Genomic DNA, 26294 nt, shown 5'->3' on the forward strand with positions numbered 1-26294 from the left:
AAATTAATTATTAAACATAGCTGGCATGCTTTTTTCATCATGATGGAATCTGCAATGAAGGGGGGGGGGGAGACACACATTATTCAATTAATCCCGACTGTGCTTCTGCAGAGTAGGTAAATGCCTCTATTATTATTGCATTATATTGCTTTGCAAAAAAAAAAAAAATCAAAGACATGAAGCAATTGTGGCATGGAGCAGGTAGAAACAGCCTCCCAGTTTTGTTAAATTAAGCTGTGACTCATGTGTACTTCCAGAAACGGCATGCAAAAGCAGATAAGCCCTCCGGCGAGACTGAATTTAGGAGCAGAGAAATTAAAAGAAGCTGGATTTAGGGCGAAAGAAGGACTATCACAAGGAGAAATATTCTCAGATGCTATACCAAGAAAGTTTATTCCTTCTTTCCCTTTATGAGCCACCTTTTACTTGCACCACCCTAAGCAGCCTAAAGGAAAGTTAAAACAATTAGCACAATAAAAAAAATATTTAAAATAAAACAAGAACAAGTGATATATTAAAAGTAGAAGGAGAGAACAGGAAACATATGCACCCAATAGCTTAAAAGGCATGGCAAATTTGTTTTTTAAAAAAATGTATTCTAGCTGAGTCAAAGAAATTGATTGAGTGGGTTCCTCTTGAAAGGAAGTTTGACAGAAGAGGTGCCACCACTGAGAAGACACTGCTTGTTCCTACTCAGAATCGTGGTGGCTGGTCATGATGTCTTTACCTTATTGTGAAGTAAATCACAAGTACTCAGCCTTAACTAGTGTGACCACTGAAATCAACTGTTGACTCAAGCTTCTGTGAACAATGATGCTTGTGTTTGGCTCTGATAAGCTGGATTCCTTAATATTTCTTCCGCTAAAGCTAAAAGATTGCTGGAAAGAGATTAGGGCCATTTAAGAGTTGCATACTTTGACTGAAACGGAAGAAGAATCTTTGAAACAAATTAACACTAGCAATGAATTTAATGATGTAATAGTTGTATTCTTGTCCTTTTTATTTTTCCAGTGCTGCATATGATGCTGTTCTCGACAGAAATGTGGCCATTAAGAAGCTCAGCAGGCCGTTTCAAAATCAAACACATGCGAAGCGAGCTTACAGGGAGCTAGTCCTCATGAAGTGTGTGAATCACAAAAATGTGAGTTTTTCTTTCGGTGGTGGGATTGAGAAGTACGAACATTTGACTCTGCAAACCGAGAGAGAGAGAGAGAGAGAGAGAGATAATGTTATGCCCTGATTTAAAAACAAGATTATGTTTTGCTTGTTGTTCTGGGGAATTACTCCCTTGATAGTTGTGCAGTGTCTGCATGAATTTGGGAGGTATGGGTGTGATCAGAGCTGGATTATTCCCTTCCCAAAAGTAGGTGTCAGGGAAAGGGCAAAAGCTTAGCTGCACTCACTATTCGTTGGCAAAAGAGAGTTGAGTCGCTGAGCCTCGGATCAGCATATTTGATTATGCTGTCACTATGGAGATCTCCTCCTATTTAAATCCCATGAAAGTCCTGTGGAGAGGAGTGGAAAACCAATTCAGTTTCCATTCTCTTGTGCAGCAATAGATCAATTGTGTGCTTATTATCCCGACCACAGCTACATAACTGGTATATGCTAATACTGGATAACATTTGTGCTTATGTGAATAGCATCAGGATTAAGGTCAAGGTCGGAACTCACTGACGTGGGGTAAAGCAGTAGAGGAATGAACCTTGTGTTCTCTTTCAAGTGGATTTTTTCTTTAGTTTTATCCCTTTCTTTCGTACCCTTTTCTTTTTGCAGCCTCCTCACCAAATGGTAAAGGGCACAGTTCTCTTCCAGCACAGATCAGACCATCTCTCTTCCCCCTCCCTCAGCAAGACATTTTCCTATAAGTTTGGTTCACGCAGCTATTCTCAGTGTAGCAAAGCATGAGGTCACTGTTTTAGGAGGCGGGCAGGTGTGGAGGACTCCCTGGTCCTGAATGGGGTAACTGTGCCCCTGAAGGACCAGGTGTGCAGCCTGGGAGTCATATTGGACTCTCAGCTGTCCATGGAGGCGCAGGTCAATTCTGTGTCCAGGGCAGCTGTCTATCAGCTCCATCTGGTACGCAGGCTGAGACCCTACCTGCCTGCAGACTGTCTCGCCAGAGTGGTGCATGCTCTAGTTATCTCCCGCTTGGACTACTGCAATGCGCTCTACGTGGGGTTACCTTTGAAGGTGACCCAGAAACTACAACTAATCCAGAATGCGGCAGCTAGACTGGTGACTGGGAGCGGCCACAGAGATCACATAACACCGGTCTTGAAAGATCTACATTGGCTCCCAGTACATTTCCGAGCACAATTCAAAGTGTTGGTGCTGACATTTAAAGCCCTAAATGGCCTTGGTCCAGTATACCTGAAGGAGCGTCTCCACCCCCATCGTTCTGCCCGGACACTGAGATCCAGCACCGAGGGCCTTCTGGCGGTTCCCTCGTTGTGAGAAGCCAAGTTGCAGGGAACCAGGCAGAGGGCCTTCTCGGTGGTGGCGCCCGCCCTGTGGAACGCCCTCCCATCAGATGTCAAAGAGAAAAACAACTACCAGATTTTTAGAAGACATCTGAAGGCAGCCCTGTTTAGGGAGGCTTTTAATGTTTAATTGATTTTTTAATTTTATTTTTCTGTTGGAAGCCGCCCAGAGTGGCTGGGGAAACCCTGCCAGATGGGCGGGGTATAAATAATAAATAATAAATATTATTATGATGATTATTATGATATGATGATGATGATGATGAAGATGGTGATGATGGGGTAGAAATTAACATTAAAATAAAATAACATACATATTTCCCATTTAAATCCCAAATACAAAATTTAAAATTTAGGTTTTGAAAATGATCCGGCCCCCACCTCAGTTCTGAATTCTTCAAACTTCATCATTTTAGAAGCTGCCAAACAGGAAATGTCAGAAACTCCTCAGAGCGGGAATTGTAGCTCTGCGAGGGGAGTAGACATCTGCTAAAAACTCTCAGTACCCTTCAAAGAACTGCAGTTCCCAGAATTCTTCATGGCTGTTTAAAGTGGAATCAGAGTGCATTAAATATATGGTGTGTGAATGTGGCCTGGGCCAGTTGGAAGGATCAGAAGCAAGCATGTAGTCCAGTTCAGGGAGAAATCAAGAGCAAACAGAGATCAGAAGATTGAGAGGGTAGCAATGTGCAGCTACCTTGTGCGAAGGGCTGTCAAAAGGACAGGTGCTCTCTCATCTTCCAGGCTCAGATGTTGCCTGTTCATTCTTTCAATTAACGGTTTAATAATGTGCTTTCAAATTTTATACATTTCAGATGCTTAAGTCCGCATCCCCCGCCCCCTTCACTTGTAATTACCGCAGAGTGCCTAAGAGGCTAACATTTCCAGTGAATCGAATATATATGTCACAGCTGCAGATAATTTGGTTCATATTGGCAATAGTCGTTTAAAATGGTGGTTTTTAAACTTCCTTCCATGTATGCTCAGCTTCCCACTGGGAAGTCTGGGAAATAGATTCCCTAAGTAATGTCTTGAGGAATTGCAGGTCTGAGGGCCAAACATGTCTCTCCTGGCCTCTCTGCCCAGGCCTCAGAACTGTGCCTAGCCCTATCATTGCTCTGCACCCTCCTCTCATGATTTTTGCCAGGCTGGAATGTGACCTTGAACTAGGATAATTCCACTTTCTTGCCGATTTTTGCCACACTCACTACTACGTGGCCCTCTGGCTGAAAAAAAGGGTCCCACCTACTCCCTAACTGACTTATTGAACTGAGCCAGGAGTCAGGGGGACCTTGTAGCTCCAGGATTCTTGGCAGCAATGGATTATTCAGCCATCTTGAAAAGAGAAAGGAGCAAAGCTGGAAAGAATTGTGGAGTTGGAAGGCACCCCCAAGGGTCATCTAGTCCAACCCCCCTTACAACGTAGGAAGAGGGGTGGTGCTGCAGATGGGGAGATGAAGGAATGAAAGGAAGACTCCACTGTCTAGGTAAAGTTAGGACAAGAGAGCTGTGGGAACCCATAATGCGAGAGGGATGAAACGGACATGGGAGGGGCTAGGTGGGTTGCCATCCACCGATGAGATGGCAGAAGATGAAGCATTCATGAAATATATTGCAAAATAGACACCTTGTGGCATTTTTTTTAATGCCTAGGGGCTCCATGAGTTTACTCCTGTGTGCTAGGCCAGATCAGAGCAGTTTCCGCCAACTGTTTGACAGAGCAAAACAAGAACGCAGACGATATTTGAACCATATCCTGTATTAGTTCGAAGTTACTCCCAACCTCTAGCACTGCCAATGACCAGCTTCATTTTGACACCTGCATCTCAAAAGGGCTGGTGTGTACAGAATACATTTAGTTGGGCTGGGGTACATCCTTCAGCCTTGCAGTAGGCACTAACTAAAGGGAGTGACAATAGCAGCTTTTAAGTGCAACCTAAACTACAACTGCCAAATAGTGGCAGCAGTAGCAGAAGTTATTAGTAGCAGTGGATCACAGTAACATCCTGCACCCCTAAAAAAACCCCCCAAAAAACAAAGAAACCATTTGCTTTTAATAAGTTGTTTCTCTGAAGCCTCAACACCTGCCTGTCCTTCCCTGGCGAGCATCATTAATATATCACCGACGTCTCGTGGCTTAGCAAATTCTACATGTTTGCTTCCAACGAGGCTGAACTCCCAGTTTAGAGGCGGAATTTGCTCCGCTTTTGTTTGAATCAAACGCAGGCAATCACGGTATTCTCAAAACAATATCTTTCTTTGCAACATATGCCTTCGTAATCTGCTGCTTGTGGGTTGTTGTTATATATATATATATATATATATATATATATATATATATATATATATATATATATGCACTCTTACAGCAAGATGGATTGGTGTAAACTGAACAGTTTTAAAGAGCAATTTCAGTAGCGCAATCTGTCATAATCTGATCAACTCCTAATGTTTTATTATCATTCTTTCCCGCTCTCTCCTTCTCTCCCTCCCTGCTTTTCAGATTATCAGTTTATTAAATGTCTTCACACCACAGAAATCTCTGGAGGAGTTCCAGGATGTGTAAGTAATGGGGACAAAAGTAAAACCTAAATCTTTGCCATTTGCGGGAGGGGGGGGGGAGAGGAATGAGGGAGAAGTAGGCATTGTACTCTCCAGTGAACAATCCGCTCTCCTCTGTATCGGAGGGCAATGTTGCGCACGGGCAGCTGAGCCTCAAAGTCTTCCGGCGTGGGGGGGGGGAGGTACGCTACCACCACCCCGGGGTGAACGAAGGCGTCGTGACACCCGGGGCAGGGTGTCGCTACATAGGGCCCATGTGTGATGTCGCTATGTACGACGCATGTGCCGTATGTAGCGATGTCACACATGCGCTGTACATAGCGGTTTGCCAGCGGCGCCACTCCAGCGCTGTACAGACGGTCCCGGGATCCTCTGCTCGCGGCTGTAGCGGCAATGGAGGGATCCCACTGCCATCCGTATGGCGCTCAAGCAGCGCCAGTGGCAAACCACTATGTTCAGCACATGCACAGCGTTGTTACGTACGGCGCATGTGTGTGACGCTGCACATGCACTGTACATAGCGGTTTGCTGCCGGCGCCGGGATCCTCTGCTCGCGGCTGCAGCCACGAACGGAGGATCCTCCACATGTGGCTGCGGTGGTGTGATGGCTGCCTTCTTGTCACCCCCCCCCCAGACATGGCATCTGGGGTGCACCGCCCCCTGTTGTGACGCCACTGCGTTCCCCCTAACATCACTGCCGGCTGCACCAGCAGAGTTGCAAGGCAACCCCAGGCTATCAGCCGGCAGAGTGGGTATGGATGCGGGCCATTTAGACTCGGCGTGCCCAGCTATTTCCCTCTTCCTTGTCTCTTGGGTATTGTGTAAGCCTTCGTTTGGTTGGAGGGGAAGTTGTTGCCTCGCCTGCCCCTCCTCGGTAAGGGTATCCTGTTAAAGGTATCTGGGGTGGGAATACTGTCCGAAGCCTGGGCATTAGCTGGGGCCATGTAACAGCCCCTACGGTGACCCCTCGGGGTGCCACTATCTGACAAAAGTTGTACGGCACCTCCATCGGTGGTTTACCCTTCTGTGGACTCCCTGCCAGGAGTCAAGATATAGCCTGGCTTCACCCCAATGCCTAAGCCAAACTGCTCACATCTGTAACCAATAAAGTTGTGGCCTATTTGAACCCATAAACCAAATATTCCTTGTCAGTGTGATTTACTGTTCTCCTGGAAACTTTGTGGCTCGGGTGCCTTGGGGCGCAACTAAAACTCAGGAATAGCTGAACGGAAAGTGCTCCTTCTCCTCAGAAACTGCCTCATGTCCAGAAATCCGTAAGGTGGTGACCTGATGGAACCAACCTTTTCCCATTTCTGTGTCATTCCTGTATTTTGTACCTACAAGAGGAGTAGGGGTGAAAAGAAGAAGCGAATGACCAGCAATTATGGATGCTGGTTTTATATAATGGAAATAATTAAAATGAAATAATGTGTTTTGAAAAGAGGTGCAAGCAATTAAAAAAAAAGAATCAGAAAAAGTCAAGGTAGGAAAACTCAAGACTATCTGCCTACTGCTTTTAGGTATGTCAGAAAGCACTTTCCACCTCGATTTAGAAGTGTAGAAATGGAAAATGTATGCTGAGCATCTTAATAGAGGTGCTTGAGAAAATGCAGGATGTGGGGTTGTGGTCGTGAGGGGGGTCTGAACATGTTCAGACATGCAAAGGAATCTGAACGGCTCTAAGCAGCTCCTTTTGATTCCTTTGTGTTGATAGCTTTCTCAGGCAGCGCCTGTTACCTCAGAACTCCCCGAGGTGTGTAGGCTTCTGAAAGGTGCATAAAACACTCTGAAATTATCTCCTTGTGTTATTTTTGTGGCGTGTTTTTTTTTAAGGAAGGAGGAGAAACATTTCCCCCCTCTTCCATATTTATTTTCCGATAACCTATGACTGTAAAAATCATTTACCTGGGGGCAAAACAGAGAATTGCTAGTATTTCCACTGAGCATTGTCCGCCGTTGCTTGGCACGTAAGGAGAACCTGACCTGAATAATATTTAAGGTAATCAGAAGTGTTTCTTAGTTGGCCAAACTCTCCTCATTCTGCTGCCTTAAAAACAAAACAAACCACAATTTCCTTCACTATGCACTATACATAGTTTGTGTCCTATAACACAAGGGCAAAATCTTGGCAGGGGAACCAGCTGTTCTCTTCACACTGTGATATGTCAGTGTTTTTAAAACTCTCTTCTGCGATGCCCTTGGCAATTGCAGAAGCGGCCGGGGAAACTAAATCTCCCATAATCCCTTGTGCCTTGGCACACTCTTACTCAGTGTGGTGAGGCAATGGAGGGGAGGGATGGAGAAGAAAACTCTCTCTATGCTCCTTCTCTGCTCTTCTTTCCACCATCCAGTTGCCTGTGAGGAAAGAGGTGGAGTTGTTTGGGGCATGGCAGGGGATGGATTTGGGGGATGAGGGAGGGGTAGCAGAGATGGGTGGGCAATTTCCCCAAGCCTTTCAAATTGACTAAGAAAAATTACCATGGGGTATTTGATTGGGGGGCATTTTGAGTAATTTCCAAGTTAATGCAAGGTAAATTTCAGGGGTTCCCCCCCAGTGGCAGAGCTTCATGCTCCGGGGACGGGGCTGGTGCCCGTTCCGGGGGTGGGGCGCGCCTCCCGAAGGGCCGGGGCGCGCGTTCCAGGAGCGGTGTGCGCGTTCCAGGGTCGTGGTGCGCCTCCTGGAGGGGTGTGGTGCGCATTCCGGGGTGTGGCACACCTCCCGGAGGGGCGTGACACACATTCTGGGGGCGGGGCGCGCGTTTTGGGGGCAGGGTGGGCGCCCCCGATGGTGCCCCTTGGAGCCCGCCGCTCAGGGCAGCCCGCCCCTACCGCCGCTATCTTCCTATGCCCCTGTTTCCCCCATATCTAGTAGCAGCTACCCTATCCCTTTAACCACTGGGATGTAAATGAAATCTCCAGCAACGTTTAGAATTTAGAATTCCCTAGCCAATCCCATTCCACGATTTCCAGTGTTGGCATAACAAGCCAGCACTGTTTTTATTTCGTTTTGTTGTATCTGCATAATAATTATCAATCAACTCCCCCCCCACAATTATTTATTGAAGGTTTCTTGACTGTCTGCAGTCCCTCGCTGCAAGGTTTGCAATTTGCAAGAGGCAGGCAAAATGGAGGATGGGTCAGACACTCCTAATGTGGACCTGAGGATAAGCAAATAAAAGTCATAGTGAAAGAGGAGCGGCGAAGCTGGAGCTAGGGTGGTCCAGGAAAAGCCTTTGTTTCGGATGGAGACAAAGCTCAGTGGCAGAACACTCCCCCTGCGATCTCTGGCATCTGAAATCAAAAGGATTGCCAGCAGCCGAACCCATGCAGGTCAGAGAAGACCGTACTGAATTCTGGCCTGACACGCTACGTGGCAACCTCCTTAGAACAGAAGAGCAGCCAATGGAACATCTAGTCCAGCTTCCTGTTCATACAGTGGCCAACCAGAAGCAGGAGCTTAGCTCAAGGGCACCCTCCCCTCCTGCAGTTTCCAGAAACGGGTCTTCAGAAGCATTGCTGCCTCCAAATATGAAGGCAGAGCACAGCCGTCACACAATGAGGTCTTCAGGAGGGGCAGGAGAAAGAGACAAGGGTGTGCAAGGCTGCGGTCCACATGCAGAATGTATGCCCCTTGCCACACTAGTTACTGAAGAATGAAATGATGCTGGTGAGAGAGAAAAAGGATGCTTACATTAAATATGTCATTCAGTGACATCTCACCCACTCCGTACTCTCAGCTGCATCACGATTCTATGAATTTTTTTTTTTGGGGGGGGGTTGTTTAATTCTGATACCCAGCAAAATGAATTCTGATGGACACATCAGATACAAGAGCGTTGCTGTATCTCAGGCATAGGCAAACTCGGGCCTCCAGATGTTCTCAGACTACAGTTCCCATCATCCCAGACCACTGGTCCTGTTAGCTAGGGATGATGGGAGTTGTAGTCCCAAAACATCTGGAGGGCCGAGTTTGCCTATGCCTGCTGTGTATCTGATCCACGATGAGTGCTGATTATTACATGGCACTGTTTTCCTCTTTAGGTATTTAGTAATGGAGCTGATGGATGCCAACTTGTGCCAGGTGATTCAGATGGAGCTAGACCACGAGCGAATGTCTTACCTGCTCTACCAAATGCTCTGCGGCATCAAGCACCTTCACTCTGCAGGAATCATTCACAGGGTAAGCCAGACATCCACCCCCCCCCCCGTCACCACACAAAAAAAGGACAAATGTCCTTCTACAGAACAGAAAAAAACAAAACATTATTCTTTGGAGCGTGCCCAGTTTTAGCTTCTAATATACTATTATACCCATACCTGGGGACCTTGGGGGCAGTGCTGTTCTTACAGCAAACACCACCTCCCTTGTCTCTTCGGATGACCAACCTCTGGTCACATACTGTGCCCATTTGCCCCCTCTTGGGTCATTCATCTCTCTCAGAGGGTATCCTCTCCAGTCCTGCAGGACCGCCAAAGCAGATAAAATTATTTAACAAATCGCCTTCCCCGTGCCCCTCAAGGCAATGCACAGAATGCAATAAAAACAGCTGAAAACAATACCAAGTACACAGCAGCCATGTCGGAGACCAATTCATCCAGGCTTTTGGAACAAAAAAATGTCCTCAGTTGTTTCTGTGAAGTGCAGATAGTGAGTGCCTGTTTTATCTTCACAGAAAATACTGTTCCACAGAACAGGGACAGCCGCGCCTTTGTGGCATTTGTGATATAAAGTATACCTACTGAGTCTTGTAGGTAGAACTCATCATTCCTGTCCCGCCCCCCCCCCCACTCCCTCATCTCTTTCAGGATTTAAAACCAAGTAATATTGTGGTAAAATCTGACTGCACATTGAAGATCCTGGATTTTGGACTGGCCAGGACCGCAGGCACTAGCTTCATGATGACTCCTTATGTGGTCACACGTTATTACAGAGCACCGGAGGTCATCTTGGGAATGGGCTACAAGGAGAATGGTAGGATATACATGTGATGTGAGCGTATGGGATGTTAGCAAGGCTGAGACTGCCAGCTGGATGGGAAGGAATGACATGGGCAGCTCATGTACCTTTAACAAAACCTTATTGCACAGATATCACCTGGTGAAACTTTTCGCCAGCGTGAAACGAACAACACAATCACCTACTGCAATGGCTGGTTGAAACACCTAGGGTTGTGCGCCACGCCTGATTATTATAGGCAGGAAAGCAACACAGAGGATGATGCAGATATTACTGAAGTTAAGAAACACCCAAATCGGATACGATGCGCTATCTCATTGCATCCAGTCCAGTATCATTGGAGGCACGTTTATAAGGAGGGAATTTAAACAGACCTTTTCATCACCACACTGTGAATTAAAATATTAAAACGCTCTTTGGGCGGGCAGTGGGTGTGACCCAAATATTTCCAGCCTTCCTCGATTCCAAATATGGTCCCCCTTAATAAATTGTTGCCCTAGGAGCACACATCCTTTCAAAACAAAGGAACTCGGACCTGTATTCGTTTCAGTTCAATTTTTTGTGCATAAAACCATGGGTTGCCATGAAGCTAATAAAAACGGGTGAACAACATCCAGCCCTGTGGCTGAGAAAACATATTATAAAATCAAAACACAGAGAAACAGTAACAAAATTATGATTGCAACAAAAGAAACTTACATCAAATTATCTCCAGCCTAGGAGACTGTGTTAGATGGCATGTATTCGCATCATTTTATTTGCTGCCCACGGCACTGCAAGTAGGGAGGTTCTCTAAGTGATATAGTTTTTCTGGTTGCATAGGAGAAAACATTGGTATCACAAAATCAACAAGGCAAGCAGACGAGAATCTAGCTCTAGGCAGGGTTCTATAGCAAATGGTAGACAATGGCTTGGATCCCAATTTGTCCTCTGCCAATGGCAGGGCTCCTTCCATTCATGAATCTAGTGGGGTCCAATGGAGTCTCCTGATTGAGTGCAAGGCACCCCCATTTTTCTCTCTCCATTTTTCTTTGCACCACTTTTTCTACTGCACTGTAAGGTCCCCAACCTGCAATAGCAGACTTTTGAGTGCCAAAAGCATCTTAGTTAAGATTTATGGCCAATATAATCAACTTCTCTTTGCCTGTGCACATAAGCGCTAATCCAAAGTAGTTTTGGGAAATTTATTTTCAAGGTAAACTTGAGGGTAGGGGCCGATACCTCAATCATGTGAAGGCAGTAGACAAACATTTTGTTTCTTTAAAATATTTTATGCCAAACATTTTTGGACACACTCGAGCAAGTATCCCATATCTGGGGCTTAAGAAGCTTTGGAAACATACCAATTTTAACATTACAACTCACCTCTAGACAGGAATGCAAGGCTACTTCAAATTTAACTCAGCTTATCCAAGGGATGGCCTTGGCATTATTACTTTGGATAAAAACATATGAAAATATTTATGTTCTGGAACAATCCCATAAACCTTATCTTATCAGGAATCCAGGGTCTAGCTCATAGCCTTTAAGAACTTGGGATGGCACAAAATTAACACCTATATTGGTTGCTGCTATTTTTTCATTTTCACCTAGCTGTAACTGCTACAGACTCTCCACCAAATAAGACGGGGAAACAGTTTTCATCAAAAAGCAATGAGCGTCACTGACAAGCTCAGTGATTATATGAGCCAGAGTTGGCTGCAACTGCCTTATAGAGTCAGGCCCTGTGCTTACTTTTCCCCCTGGGAGGAAGAGGTGGCCTGCCCATGTGAAGGCGGCGGTGGCGGCAGCCCCGCAACGCAGCCTGTCAGGCTCCATGAGGGCTGGTGCAGCTTTCCTGCATGTCAGCTGTTAGCTGGGAGGCCTAAGAGCCTCAGCATAGCTGCCCCTGCACCTCCAGCTCACCTGCACCTCTCCGGGGCCCTAGAGGACATCCCCTTTAGGCTCTGGGGAGAGTCTTCTCGTGAACCAGAGATGTAGAGGGGCTTTGCTGAGGCTGGTCAGGTCTCTTCCCCCTATTTCTTCCCGGGCCCAGCTGAAAGGTGCAATAGGTTCCAGCTGAAAAAGAAGAAGCCCTGATTATTCTGCTGATAATAATCCTTCAACCCCTTCAACTGCAGGTCCCAGGGTGGGTTACAACAAATTGAAATTCAGTACAGTGGTACCTCTACTTACGAATAACTCTACTTACGAATGTTTCTACTTACGAACGGAGCTCCGTCCGCCATCTTGGATGCGGTTTAGATAGGATTTTTTCTACTTACGAATTTTTAGATAGGCTTGCTTCGACTTACAATTTTTTTCTCCCAATGCATTCCTATGGGATTCAACTTACAATTTTTTTTGACTTACAAATGTGCATTCGGAACGCATTAAATTCATAAGTAGAGGTACCACTGTATTAAAAATGGTTCAACAAATCCTAGTTGTGGGTCCTGAAAACACATCTCAAGTATCCAAGGCAGAGTACAGGACTATTACAGTGCTGTAATCTAGATGTGAAATGCTCATTTTATTTTATTTATTGAATTTATATACCACCCTATTCCCAGGGGCCTCAGGGCGATTCACAGAATAAAATCAAGATATAAAACCACAAAATACATAATAAAAACAATAACCCAACAGCACCCCCCCCCCCAAACCAAAAGAATAATTCTGATCAAACTGACCTTCTAGGAAGGAGGGGTAGTGTTATTTTGTTGTGCTCAATAATCTTGTCACATCAACAACCATTTATTTGTGTGCTTAAAAAACAAAAGCCCTATCGGTAGCACAGTATTAAATCAGTGCTTCATAAATATTAGGCAACCAATTTTGCAGAAGGATGAGCAAGTAACACCATGGAGATAAATCCATTACAGTAGTCTGTTTCTGCTCCCCAAGTAATCTTTCCCAAGTAATCTGAAAACAAAGGTTCCCTTTTGATGTTAAATGTAACAGGGAACTTCCAGATTGTTCCATTTTTAATTTGTGGAATCTAATTAGCATACTGCAGCACTTCAACTAACATTTGGCTGCAATCTGCAAACTAGCAATTAGATAGCTATTTCAGTCTGATTTCTTTGTTATTTAAATTTGGTAATGATTGGGCCGCATTTCCAGCACACCTTGTGTTTATCAGTTTAAAAGCCAGAGCTGAAGGTGATTCTACTACAGTGCTGTTATCAGCTTAAAGTAAATAATTTAGGGGTAAATACTTTTGAAACCTTCTTAATCAAGATTGCTATAGCAACTTCCAGAAAAGCTAAGTTGAGTTTAGATGTTGCCTTTGATCCAGAGCTCTGTTTGTCCTCAGGTGAGCTCAAGGTGCTCTGCATGAGTAGGTTTTGATGGGTGGAGTAGATCCACCTGTCCATTTTTTTCATTGAACTGACAGGCTCTGCAGTTCCCTCAAGGAATCACACAATCAGGGCAATTCTCCCAATAATTCTGATTACGTAAGCACCTGCAAATGGCAGAATTGGTTGTCGTAGAATGAGCAATCCAGTTATTGCTTCATAGCAGTACATGCACTTACCTAGCAAGGGAAGCCAAGCCGAGAGGGGGAAAGCTTTTGACTAGTGCAGGGTTTTCCAAACTTGGGTCTCCAGCTGTTTTTGGATTACAACTACCACTGGTCCTGGTAGCTAGGGATGATGGGAGTTGTAGTCCAACAACAGCTGAAACTCAAGTTTGGGCAACTCTGGACTAGTGCCTATTACGATTTGGCTGTTTTTGACATCTAATTTTTGAATCTGTGGAAGTGCATGGTGCAGTTCAGTATCTGTAAAGAGAGAGCGCTTAATTTTCAGCTTTCCTCTCTATTTGACTATTCAGCACAAATTCCAGGAGGCAGATATTTTGGTACGTTTGGATTTAATCTCTCTCCAACCATGCAATCTTGCCTGTTTAAGGCCAGTTTCATGCTTTCATTTTCTCTTGGCACCTGACTTTATGGATGCTATATTTCCCCACTATTTTGATGCGCTCTGTTCCCAAAGCCCCCCCCCCAATTGCCCTGTTGCCGCCCCCTTTAAAAGTGAGAGCGATGCCAGTATTTCAGGCAGGCTTTTGCTGCCCTGTGCACCCAGTACCACCCCTTCCCTCCCCACCCCACCCCAAAACGAAGCATTTCACCTTTGTCAAAAGAAAGGACTTGGCTGGTGTTCGTTTTTGTTTCTTTTGGAGAGAGAAAAAGAAGGTGGGACAGAAAAAGCGAAACCTGTTGGACTGTGTTCACGCCATACATTTAACACACTATGATACCACTTTTAACAGTCACGGCTTCCCCCAGAGAATTCTGGGAGTTGTGGTTTGTTAAGAGAGAGTCATTAGGGGACCCTTATTCCCCTCCAAGAGCCAGAGTGGTTTAACAATCAATCCCTCTTCAATGAGAATTCTAGGAATTGCAGCTCTGGGAGAGGGGAGTCTCCTAAAAACTCCCAGCACCCTTAACAAACTACAGCTCCCAGAATTATCTGGGGGAATCCATGCACATTTAAAGTGGTATCGTTGTACTTTAAATGTATGGTATAAATGAGGCCTTGGCTAGACCAATCGGTTATCGCCAGCTATAAATGCTGGGCCTCTGAATATTGATATCGGAGGGGTATGGCTGCCCTATCCTCATGTTGGGACCCCGTGCTACTAAAGTTGCCAGACTGCAACCTGATGCCCTCCAGATGTTGTTGGACTACAACTCCCATCTGCCCCAGTGGCGAAGGCTGCTGTACAGACCTGTACACTGCCTAGTAAATCTGGCAGTGTGACCACTGCAAGGTTTTCTTGCTCCTTCCACCTCTGTTGCCTGTGTTCCCCCTCCTGCATATGCTGCTGTGCATCTCCCATTGAATCCTGCCCATTATAGACTAGGAACTCAGCTATACAGCTTCAAATAAAACGTGTTGTGTGTGTTTTAAGTGCAATGTGACACTAGATGGTGATGGCGAGCCTTATGGAAAATTCAATGTATTTTTCAAAACGCTTCTTTTTTTTTTTTAAAAAAAAGCATCTTCAGAACATTTTTAAAATATATGTGTAAATTCCACCTAAGGCCACATTCACTCCATACTATGATACCGCTTTAATTAGTCATGGCTTCCCCCAAAGAATTCTGGGAGCTGTAGTTTCTTAGGGGGGTTGAGAGTTCTTAGGAGACTCCTATTCCCCTCACAGAGCTACAATTCACAGAGTAGCTTGACAATCCACTCCTCTTCACAAGGAACTTGTGACTGCTGTACGTGTGTGCAGGTACCAGAACCTTATGGGTTGGACCAATCGTGTGCATGTTCATCACCCTGAGGAGGGCAATAGGGGAAGGACCTATGCGATTGGCCCTACCTATATTAGCTGGGTGCACTGCATGCGTACTCAGGTGGGTGCACACAACACAGGGGCAGCCATCCCTACACTGCTTCAGCTGTGTGTACAGGAGGCCTGCAGCGTCACTCCAAAGATGCATTAACCCAGACTTGGAACAAGACGAACTAGAAACTGGTGTGGGCTGGATAACCCTGGATGTGGCCTCTGGGAGAAATAATGTATGAACATGCCAAAGAGAACTTGCAGGCGAGGGAAGATGGGAGACAAAGTGCATCCGTCTGCCCTCAGAGCCAGATTCCCTTTTTACTCACAATATGGCAGCCCTAACGTCCATGACCAAAGCCTCCTGGATGCAGGGAAGGGGAGTTGCGGCTCTCCAGATGGTCCCAGGCAGTGTGGCCAATGGTCAGGCATGATAGGAGCTGTAGTCCAGCAACATCTGGAGGGACGCAGCTTCCCCATCCCTGAACTAGATCTAACTTGGAATAATTAGGTGCCACCCTTTCCCTTCTCCCCAGATTGGCCTACTTTGTTCTAGAACCTGGCCTTTTCTCCTGTGGCAATAAAAGCGAGAAACAAACGCATTCAACTTTCCCCCCACATGGTCTTGTCAAATGAGAGCAGCCCAGGTGGCTTAGCTTGCACAGGAGCACTCTAAAGTGACGGGTCACACATGGAACAATCCGTAGGGTGCAATCCTTCGTATGCCTACACAAGTGTAAGCCCTGTGGAGTTCCATGGGCCTTACTCCCTGGTAAGTATGTTTAGGATTGCAGCCCTGAAGAGCATTATACACATTTAAATTGGGACCATTTAAACAGGAAAAGGTCAGGATTTTTTGAAAAAGTGGAATAAAACTCTGATAAGATTGATATTTGCTGGGTATTAATGCTTCTTCTGTTTATGACATCTTTTTTTTTGTATGTGTGTGTGTTTTAAAAAATTGTTCGGTGGAAGGTGCATAAATCTGTGCTTTCTCTGATCAATCTACTCTTTCCCCCCTCTGCTATAGGAACCAAAGTGTCTTAGTTAACTTTGCCTCCCCCCTCCCTTTCTCTCTTCATTTCCTTGTCTCTGCTGTTCTAGTGGATATATGGTCAGTAGGATGCATTATGGGAGAAATGGTGCGCCACAAAATCCTCTTTCCAGGAAGGGATTGTATCCTTATGCCATTTGCTGCAACCTTCATCGAATTATTTCTCTTTCATCCCCCGCAGCCTCATCCTTGACTTTTCCCTATTAAGCAAGCAATATATGAGAGGAGGATACAAAGACAGAAGTGAAAAAAAAGCTGAATCTTAGGGGTGTGTTTAATTATGATTGGAGTCACTTGGGAATCAGCAGCAAAACAAAACGAAACAAAACAAAACCCGAACCGCCAGCTATATGACAAACGCTATCAAGCAGGTCTCCATGCTTTTACCCTTATATTTGTTAACGCCTTTTGGGGGGTTATAGAAGAACCAGCCACTGATGACAGACTTGTAAGATTTTTCTTATTGATTGCATTTTAAAGAAAACGGCCCATTTGTTCCTTTAAACTTTGTTGTTTTTCCCCCCTTCCCCTCTTTTGGCTGAATGTTTTGAAAATTGTAATTTTTTTGATGTTTGTGGTGACATCATAATCTTTTGCTTGCTAATGCATCGTTCGTCTGGGTCCACCATGATGCTGTATAGACTCCGGATATGAGTCGATACAACATTTTGTTCTGAATGTGTTGACTTACCCATTTGTTGCCTAGAAGAGATCCGGCAGTCCTTTGGCGCTTCCTAGTAATGGAACTTCTAACCAGATTTCCAGTATGAACTTTCCTTTTTTGTGTGTGTGCATGAGGTCTGCACAACCCCCCCCCCAAAAAAAACCACACACAACTCTGCTCACCCCACCCACACCCTTCTCTTGCCCTCTTCATTTTGAGCTTTGGTGATATTCTTTTTGCCATCTCTCAAGGTGGTGAAAGTAATATTAGAAAATGAAAACAACTGCAATCTAAGAAAGAAAGAAAGAAAGAAAGAAAGAAAGAAAGAAAGAAAGAAAGAAAGAAAGAAGCTTTCTAGTTCATCTATTGTAGGCAAGGTATAAAAACACATTTATATTAACAAAACACACAAATTTACATCTTCTTTGCTGTAAAAGAAACAAAAGGAAGATGAGCGAGCTAGGAGGAGGGTAAATTGGCTTGAGAAATCTTTTGACAGCTGGTGTGATAAGCATAAGGTCGTGAGCACTGATTAATATTTGGCGCCTTTTGGTGATTAGCATAGGGTCAGCCTTTCCAACAAGCTGTGGTCATTTTCTCTCAAACGTTGGGGATATAGGATGTTATTGAAAGATAGGAGGATAGTTTGCATATGAAAACCAGCTGAAGAGGTTGGCAGATGAATGAGCCCACAGCCGCACATCTGCAGAACCCAGCACATGCATAAAAAGGTATATGGAGGGCCACTTGCGCCAGCACTTATGTGAGGGGAATTGATCAAAACTTTCGCACATGATGATTAAAGTTGAGTTCTGTTGTGACCTATCTCAGTTGCTCAGCCAAGGTGTGCATACAATTCACTCTGCAAAATTCTTTTCCCCATTCACTTCTATGGGAGGCGAAACTCCATACACAGATCCTTTTCTATGTGCAGAGCTTCTCCTTCTCCTGTTGAGGTGGGAGAGAGTCTGCCCATGCAGGAGTTTTTGGGAGCATGTAATGAAGCACCTGTAAAGCTCTGGCTTCAACAAGCCAAGTTTCTGAGGAAGATAATGCTCATTTGGGCGATGCTTCTCATACACCTCTCACTATGCAAAACGCATAAGAGCGCTCCACATGCTGCAGAAAAATGTCCTGGAAAATCTGGCTACCACAGTATTCTTCTCAGTAAATGTGGACCGTGGCATTGCTCAAAAGATAGGGAAGCATGCCATGTGCACGCACACATATTGATACCGTAATTCGATATACTTGTTTGGTAAAACTGGAGATTTGTTTCTCAAGATGTCCCCATAGGATATCTTGTATAGGATAGTCTCTCATTGAAGTAAGCAGTGAGATATGTTTCACACGGATGTTTTTGCCAACAAGGCCCTGTGAGTGCAATTCCACCCTATAAACACAAGCATCCTACTCGTACATTTCAAAACAAAATTATCCCTCTTTATTTGCACATATGGGTCTGATCTCCATTTCTGTGGCATCCCCATAGCAATGTAGCATATGCTTCAGACCATTGCTGGCTCAAAGCAAGTTTGCAGAGAAGGTTGCAGAGGCAGATGAGAACAGGAGCGTTCTGGCTCTTACAGGCTTCTTCTACACCCATCCTCCTTGTAGATCATGCTGCACGACATAGGCTGCAATCCTATACTCCCTTACCTGGGAGTATGCCCCATTGAACTCAGTGGACCTTACTTCTGAGAAGGCAGCTATAGGGTTTCACTGTTAATGTGAGAGTAGAGTCTGGCAAGTTTTGCAAGGTTCTTGTTTCCCTGGGTTTCCAGCCCATTTTTATTCTTAGCAATATCAAAGGCCAAAGGCAGTCTAAAGCAGGGATCAGGAAACTTTTCCAGCAGGGGGCCGGTCCACTGTCCCTCAGACCTTGTGGGGGGCCGGACTATATTTTAAAAAATATATGAACGAATTCCTATGCCCCACAAATAACCCAGAGATGCATTTTAAACAAAAGGACACATTCTACTCATGTGAAAACATGCTGATTCCCGGACCATCCGCGGGCCGGATTTAGAAGGTGATTGGGCCGCATCCGGCCCCCGGGCCTTAGTTTGGGGACCCTGGTCTAAAGTGTAACTTTCTGGCCCCATGCACAGAGGTGGGTGGAGGGCAAATCTTTGTCTTTTGAGGTGTGCAAAGGAGAGGTTGTGCACGGAAGAATGGATTAAAGGCTGGAGTTGGGGAAAGAAATGTGGGGGACCCCCCCCCCAATGGCATTGCTGAGGAAGGAAGACCGTGAGGACTATTTTTAATGGGATTGTTGAGTTTTGAAGCACAATTTCTTTAAAGAAAAGTAAAATATTCTTAAACTTCACAAAATGTTACGCACCTGGAGTGGTGTCACTTGTTCCCTGAGTTGTTAACAGGAGCTATTTAGCTAAAGGTAAAGGTACCCCTGACCGTTAGGTCCAGTCACGGACGACTCTGGGGTTGCACGCTCATCTCACTTTATAGGCCAAGGGAGCCGGCATTTGTCCGCAGACAGCTTCTGGGTCATGTGGCCAGCATGACTAAGCCGCTTCTGGCAAACCAGAGCAGCACCTGGAAACGCCGTTTACCTTCCTGCCGGAGTGGTACCTATTTATCTACTTGCACTTTTTGGCGTGCTTTCGAACTGCTAGGTGGGCAGGAGCTGGGATTGAGCAACGGGAGCTCACCCCGTTGTGGGGATTCGAACCACCGACCTTCTGATTGGCAAGCCCTAGGCTCTGTGGTTTAGACCACAGTGCCACCCGTGTCCACGAGCCTGTCAAACATGGGTAGCGTGCTCTGCATAGCATAGCGTCTTTTACAGTGTTATTGTGGCTAATCTTTTATACACCACATTGAGTGAAAGTGGTGATAGAGTGGTGGTCTGGAAGAGGAGGTCTGTCCCCCTGCCCCTTCCTGAACAGTGCACCTGCCCCCAAACTGTGACAATGTTGGTGCAAGCTTTGCTGATGGATTCAAAATGGAACAAGTGGGTTCAATGGCGGGTTGTAGGTCAGGATGATGTTCCCATTGGTCAGTTCTCTTCCATCGTGTGCCCATCAGCCAGTATTAGTGTCCCTGGTCCTAGATGGATATTCCTTTAATTTTTTGAATGGCTTTTGAAAGCTAGCAGCTGCCACCCCACCCTGTGGCTTTGAGTCACAGAAACTGAATACACCTGTGAAGCAGTGCCTACTTTAGCCTGCCGGGAACCGACTCCCAATCGGTTTTCACTGGATAATCTCTGGCTTCTAATGTTATGAGAGAGGAGGGAGAACACATTTCTCCATACACCTTTGGCCACACCATACATCTGTTTAGAAACCCGCTCTTGAAGTCAATGGGGTGCCTTCCAGATGTCAGATGGTCTCAGCCCCTATCATACCAACTACTGACAGTGTTGCCTGGGGAAGATGGAAGCTGCAGACCAACATCTGGATGGCACAGTGTTGGCTACCTCTGCTTTATTGTATCTCCACTTAGTGAATTTTAAAAAGAACCCATTGCTCCAGCTTTTCCACATATGGAATGTGTTGCAACCTTTGGTTGCTCTTTTCTGCACTGCTCCCACTTCAGTGCTACCCTTTTTTGAGATTGTACACAGCATTCCAGGTGTGGTTGCACTTCAAATGTGTTCAGAGGTGCCACACTATTGACAACGCAAGCAGTCGCAGATTTCTGCAAAGGCATCACAATGTTGGCTGCTTTGTTTTCAGTTCTTTTTGTAATGACGCCTAGTATGGAGCTTGCTGTTTTTCCTGCCACTGCAGACTCGAGATATCTGCACAACCCCAAGATCTCTTTCTTGGTTAGTCATCTTCAGGCTAGCACAGTGTTTCTCAACCTTTTTTGGGCCACGGCACACTTGTTCCGTGAAAAAAATCACGAGGCACACCACCATTAAAAAGGTTAAAAAATTTAACTCTGTGCCGCCCTATATTATAATTATGACTGTAAGAAACACTTGCCAAATATTGCTTTCAGGCGGGTTAGTGCTGTATATTGGCGGCCGCCAGGCACGTGACAATGCAAATCGCCCTTCTCGTCGCCGCACATCGCGGCACACCAGCCAGCGTCTAGCGGCACACTAGTGTGCCGCGGAACAGTGGTTGAGAAACGCTGGGCTAGCAGTTCAGCTCTTGATTAACCGGAAATGGTATCACTTCCTCTACTTTCCCATTTGGAAAGCAGAGAGGAATTTCGCCACAGGTGGGCTGCTTTCTCCCCTCCTTCCCCAACCTACTGGGGATGTGTGTTCGCAGTCTGAAGCAGGTGCTCTCCAACATGCTATGCAAAACCATCCTGCAACCTTTTGAATTTGGCTTTGTTAAGTTTATGGATCCCAAAAGGTGTTATACTGCAGCAAATAAGTGGATTCCCCAGACAACTGAATCACATTTCTAAGCAATGCTATGTTAGAAGCCTTGGTCATTTAGCTGCTGGGATTTCAGCTTATAAGGGGGAAACTGCAGCTCCTTTGCTACAGGCAAAAGGGAAGGTGATTTGCATATGTCTCCAGAAAAAAAGATCTCTTTAGGATAGAGACCAATATGCTTATAAGAATGCAGATGAGACTTATATTTTTAAATTAGTCATTTAATTATGGTCACAAACCATAGTGACATACAGTAGCTAGCCTTAGGTCTTACTGTGTTCACTGAATTCTTTCTTTCTTTCTTTCTTTCTTTCTTTCTTTCTTTCTTTCTTTCTTTCTTTCTTTCTTTCTTTCTTTCTTTCTGCATCACTCTCGTGCACATAGGCAAGTATAGACATATTTAGCAATAAAGATTAACCATTCTACCCCTAGCTACCTAATCCCCCCCTCTCTGTTCTGCTCAACTCCTTCCCCCAACTGGAAAGTTTAATGTAAGCCATTTTTTGTACTCAAAGAAGTGATTGCCCAAAGGACATTCCATTTCTAAAAAGCAAAAGAGAGAGAGAGAGAGATCTTGGCACTCAGAAGGACATTTGCTTGGGAAATGAAATATCCCCCTCCTTCCTTTTCTCACTGCTGAGATACAGATAGAAATCAGGCCTTGATGGGGGGCAGGAAGGATGGGGGAAAGGTTGAATTGTCCACAGTTTTGTATCTACCAGATGCAACTAATCACTCTGTGGGGATATGCATGGAAACGCTCCTTGAAAGGTTGTTCCATCAGTATGCTGCTTATTTGCAGGCATAAATGTTGGGGAAGCTTTTATTCAGGAGAGTGAAATTTAAGCATCAGAGCTGTAGGGTTGTGTTCACATCACAGTAGGAGAGCTTTCAGTTTGGGTTTGGCGTCTCCTCCACCTGCTGCTCCCTTGGCGTCTTGTCCACTACAACTTGTATCTGCAGCAGCTATTTTCTGCTGGATATCCTACAAGGAGGTTGTAAGAGGACAGGAATAGATGGATGCAGCGGTGGGCAGGAGGCCTTCTGTGACTTTATGGTTCTGCTTTCTAAGGAGAGGAGCTCCAGAATCAGTCATACTTGATTCTTCCCCAGAGTCATAGAAACAAGGAATCATGCCTGTTCTGTTGACCCAACCAGATAAGTCTTCTCATTTATTTGTTGTTGTTGTTGTTCTTGTTGTTGTTCTTGTTTACCTTCATTTCATTTTTGTTTTCAGTTGACATGTGGTCAGTAGGGTGCATCATGGGAGAAATGATTAAAGGTGCTGTGTTGTTTCCTGGCACGGATCGTATCCTTCCTAGGTTGTGGGCCTCTCTAGGTACCATTTTCCACTCCCCTTTATTACCTTCTGCCCATTTGGAGTGCTTATAATCCTTGCAGGCTTTTATTGTACCTCGAGGAATGGAATGAACAGCACAAGGATGCCTCACAATCATCACGACACCTTTACTTGAAAAATTATGTGTGATGCAACAGAACAGGGATGAGGAATCTCTGTCCCTTCAGATGATGCTGAACTATCACCATCTTCTTCTTCTTCTTTGGCGATCCCTCGTAGCCAAGTAAGATTGTCTTCCATAAACACGGTTTTAACAATGAGTCCATAAGTGACTGTGGAGGCCAATTCTGGATCCACACGTCCTTCCACAGTGGGGACATTGGTTCCCGGGTGGGAGTTGATCATGATGAGGATTTGCCAAGCATGCCTTCCTCTTAGCACGTTTCTCCCTTGCATCCTGAGTTCGAGTGTATTCAAAGCCCATGACACCTTTGGTAAAGGCTGTTCTCCAACAGGAGCGCTCGCAGGCCAGTATTTCCCAGTTGTCAGTGTTTATACTTCATTTTTTTAGATTTGCCTTGAGACACTCTTTAAACCTCTTTTGTTGACCACCAGCATTACACTTTCCATTTCTAAATTTGGAATAGAGTTGTTCCTTTGGGAGACGATCATCAGGCATCCACACAACATGACCAGTCCAACAAAGTTGATGTTGAAGAATCATTCCTTCAACACTGGTGATCGTTGCTTTTTCCAGTACACTGATATTAGTTCGCCTGTCTTCTCCAACTCCTCGCTGAACTATCAGCCCCAACTAGGATATCAAATTGCCAGGGATTATGGGAGTTTGGCAACATCTGAAGGGCCAAAGGTCCCCCACTTATGGAACAAAACGTATGCAATAGAATTTTTTTTAGAGGTTAGTAACCTCCTCCTGGCTAAGACACCATTCTATAAATTTTCATTGTTATAATAGAACCTCCTGTATCCAACAGGCCTGAAGCATTTCCAGAAAAAAATATTGATAAAGAGATCAGCAAGGGTTAGTTTGGTCTGGGAGAACATTTATTTCCCTTTTTAATGAATATATTGACCCCCCCATACAGTTTTATCTTCTCTTTTGGCCTAAGAAATTCTCCCAATTTAGGTAGAAGAATGAAAATGCAGACATATGAAAGAGAGAGGGAACAGTGATGACAAGCAGTTCACTGAGGTTTGGATAAATGGGAGGCTGCTGTATTCTTATAGATGGTTTCCTAGGTTATCTTCAGCTTTTGCAGCACATAAGATTCATAGGCTCATAGAAATGTAGAGTTGGAAGGGACCAACGTGAGGCTCAAACCCATGGCCCTGAGAATGAGTTCCATACTCTACTGACTGAGCTATTCCAGGTCTTCCAAGGAATTCTGATAGTTTCTTCCTCGGTACCTACCCTGATTCCTCAGAGTGGGGCAGGTTTTGTATTTAATACCGTACACTGCAGCAACACTCCCTTTCTTGTGAAGCAAGCATGGGGAAGCTGCTGCCTTCCAGATCTTGTTGGACCACAACTCCCATCAGCCCCAGCCAGTGATCAGGGATGGTGTGAGTTGTAATCCACCAACATCTGGATTGCTGAAGGTTCCCACTCCATCTGTGTCATAATGGATCTCATTGATGGTGAGGTAACACTGGAACAGCAAACACAGACAAAGAAATCTGAAATTCTTACCAGCACATCTTGGCACAGAATGATACACCTGAGGATATTGCATCTTAGATGGGTGACTCAAAAGGAGATGAGTCAGTGTGATAATCCAAAGGAATGAATTACACATGGACTGCAGTGCTTCTATAGCATTATCTTCACTGCTTTTCATGACTGTGAGTAATTTCTAATTTATATTTATTGAGTGAGTCAGACGTTCTGGAAGCTGATTTTAATAATAGCTTTCACCCTAAAACCCATGTATGCTACCAAGTGTTGACTCAACAGAGAGCCGTGGCTAATCCCAGCTTTCTGATCCAGCACCCTCTGGAAACTATCTTGCCCCAATCTCCTCGGCCAGGGCCCATGGGTGCTGTTGACATGTGTTTTGGCCCCATTGGCACTGATGCCCTTTTGGGCTAGTTACCTTCCTGTGTGTGGGTGGGTCTAGAAAATTGCATGCCTTCAAGTACCCAGTTTAGCTTTGCTCTGAGACATTGTTGGCTTTTGAGATAGTGGATGGGTGGTTGAGGGTCACTACCTAGAGGACATCACCAGGGACAATTTGCCCCTCAAACCTTTGGCCGGATCTATATGATACACATGTTTACAAATATGTGTTTTGACGAAGTTTTCCAAACCTTTGCGCATTTGCCTGGGTGTATGTTCCTCTGAGCTCAGTGGACTTCTAAGAATAAGTTGATAGCATTGGTCAGACACTTGTTTAAGATTGTTAAGCAGACACTTAAGTACATCCCTAAAAATGTGAGTGTGCTCAGGGCTAACTAACTATTTTGCCCCTACATTAAAAAGCAAAAAACAAAAACAGATTTCAAACAAAAGGGACTGGCCTCTTCACACAATACTCATGGGAGCAAGCCTTTTCTGCAACATCACCCTTTCATGCCCCTTCCCCATTCTTCATTTTTAATCCATGTCACAGTTTGCAGACTAGTTACTTTCCATATTTGCTGCTCAGTGGCATTTTTCAGATTTGTTCTGACTGATGTTCTTACTCTATATAAATCCCAATCAACACATGTAAATATATGCTAAGCTGAGCCTCCCTTATCGCTGGTACAGTTTAATTTCCTTCAAGTTAAAGGAATTATTGCAGGGGACCGTTTTCCCATAAGATCTGTGCATGTAGTACCTACTGAACGCAAAGGAAGGGAAAGGGGAGGATAAAATCCTGAGTCATAATGTGAATTTCATTCACAGGTTCATAGCTATGTATTCATCTGTCTGGCTTTCTCTTTACGTTCATTCATGCTTAATATCACATTCAATGATTTTTCCACCAACATGTTGAACCTCTTCCAGCCAATACACTTTGTAGGCTTGGAGCTCAGTTTAGTTGTGCAAAATTGTCACCATTTTTGAGAATGGTTAGAAGTATTTGATATATGGCAGCAGATTTTTGGTACTCAGTGGTGAAGAAAGCCTGGGTAGGGGGCAGGGGAAGTGGGGAATGGGCAAAGGATTGTAATGTGTGTGGGATTCTGCCAATGCCACAACCACCCCTAAAGTGAAGCTTGGCCACCAAGTTGTTTGTATGGTCCACATCTACAGGGTTGACTCCAGGTGTGAAGCAAGGTGCTGTTTGATGCCTCCATCCTTGCTGAATCAGTGGACCCGTCTGATGGATCTACCAGCAGCTGCAGTTCTGCAGTCTGTAACTACCAGCTTTTTTATTTTAAATACAACTTGACTGCTCCTCACCTTGCAGAAAGAACAGGATGGTGGAAAAAGCTGCATTTCAATCCCATAGAGTCTATAATTCAAGCTAAAACGTTAGCAAATGCAAGTACTCACAATAAAGGACAGTTGATGAACTGAACTGATCCAATCTGAACTGTAGTTCATCACATTTCCACATCAGATTGCATGCAGGGCGGGGAGTCCTGGTGAAAATTCAGCAGCCGTTTAGTGTCTTTAGTG

General features: G+C 44.9%; 1 protein-coding gene across 2 annotated transcripts in view; it reads left to right on the forward strand.

The window, feature by feature from the left end:
• The window catches only part of MAPK10 (mitogen-activated protein kinase 10), a 163106-nt gene that overhangs the window by 98273 nt on the left and 38539 nt on the right, over window positions 1-26294 (forward strand). For both annotated transcript variants that reach the window (XM_088660576.1, XM_060278429.2), the window contains exons 4-8: window positions 1012-1141; window positions 4987-5045; window positions 9087-9225; window positions 9852-10017; window positions 16393-16464. In XM_088660576.1, the coding sequence (XP_088516702.1) occupies window positions 1012-1141; window positions 4987-5045; window positions 9087-9225; window positions 9852-10017; window positions 16393-16464 (566 nt within the window). The remainder of the gene's footprint in view (window positions 1-1011; window positions 1142-4986; window positions 5046-9086; window positions 9226-9851; window positions 10018-16392; window positions 16465-26294) is intronic.

The sequence above is a fragment of the Zootoca vivipara genome, chromosome Z1 (assembly GCF_965207765.1).
Source record: "Zootoca vivipara chromosome Z1, rZooViv2.hap1.1, whole genome shotgun sequence".
Lineage (NCBI taxonomy): Eukaryota > Metazoa > Chordata > Lepidosauria > Squamata > Lacertidae > Zootoca > Zootoca vivipara.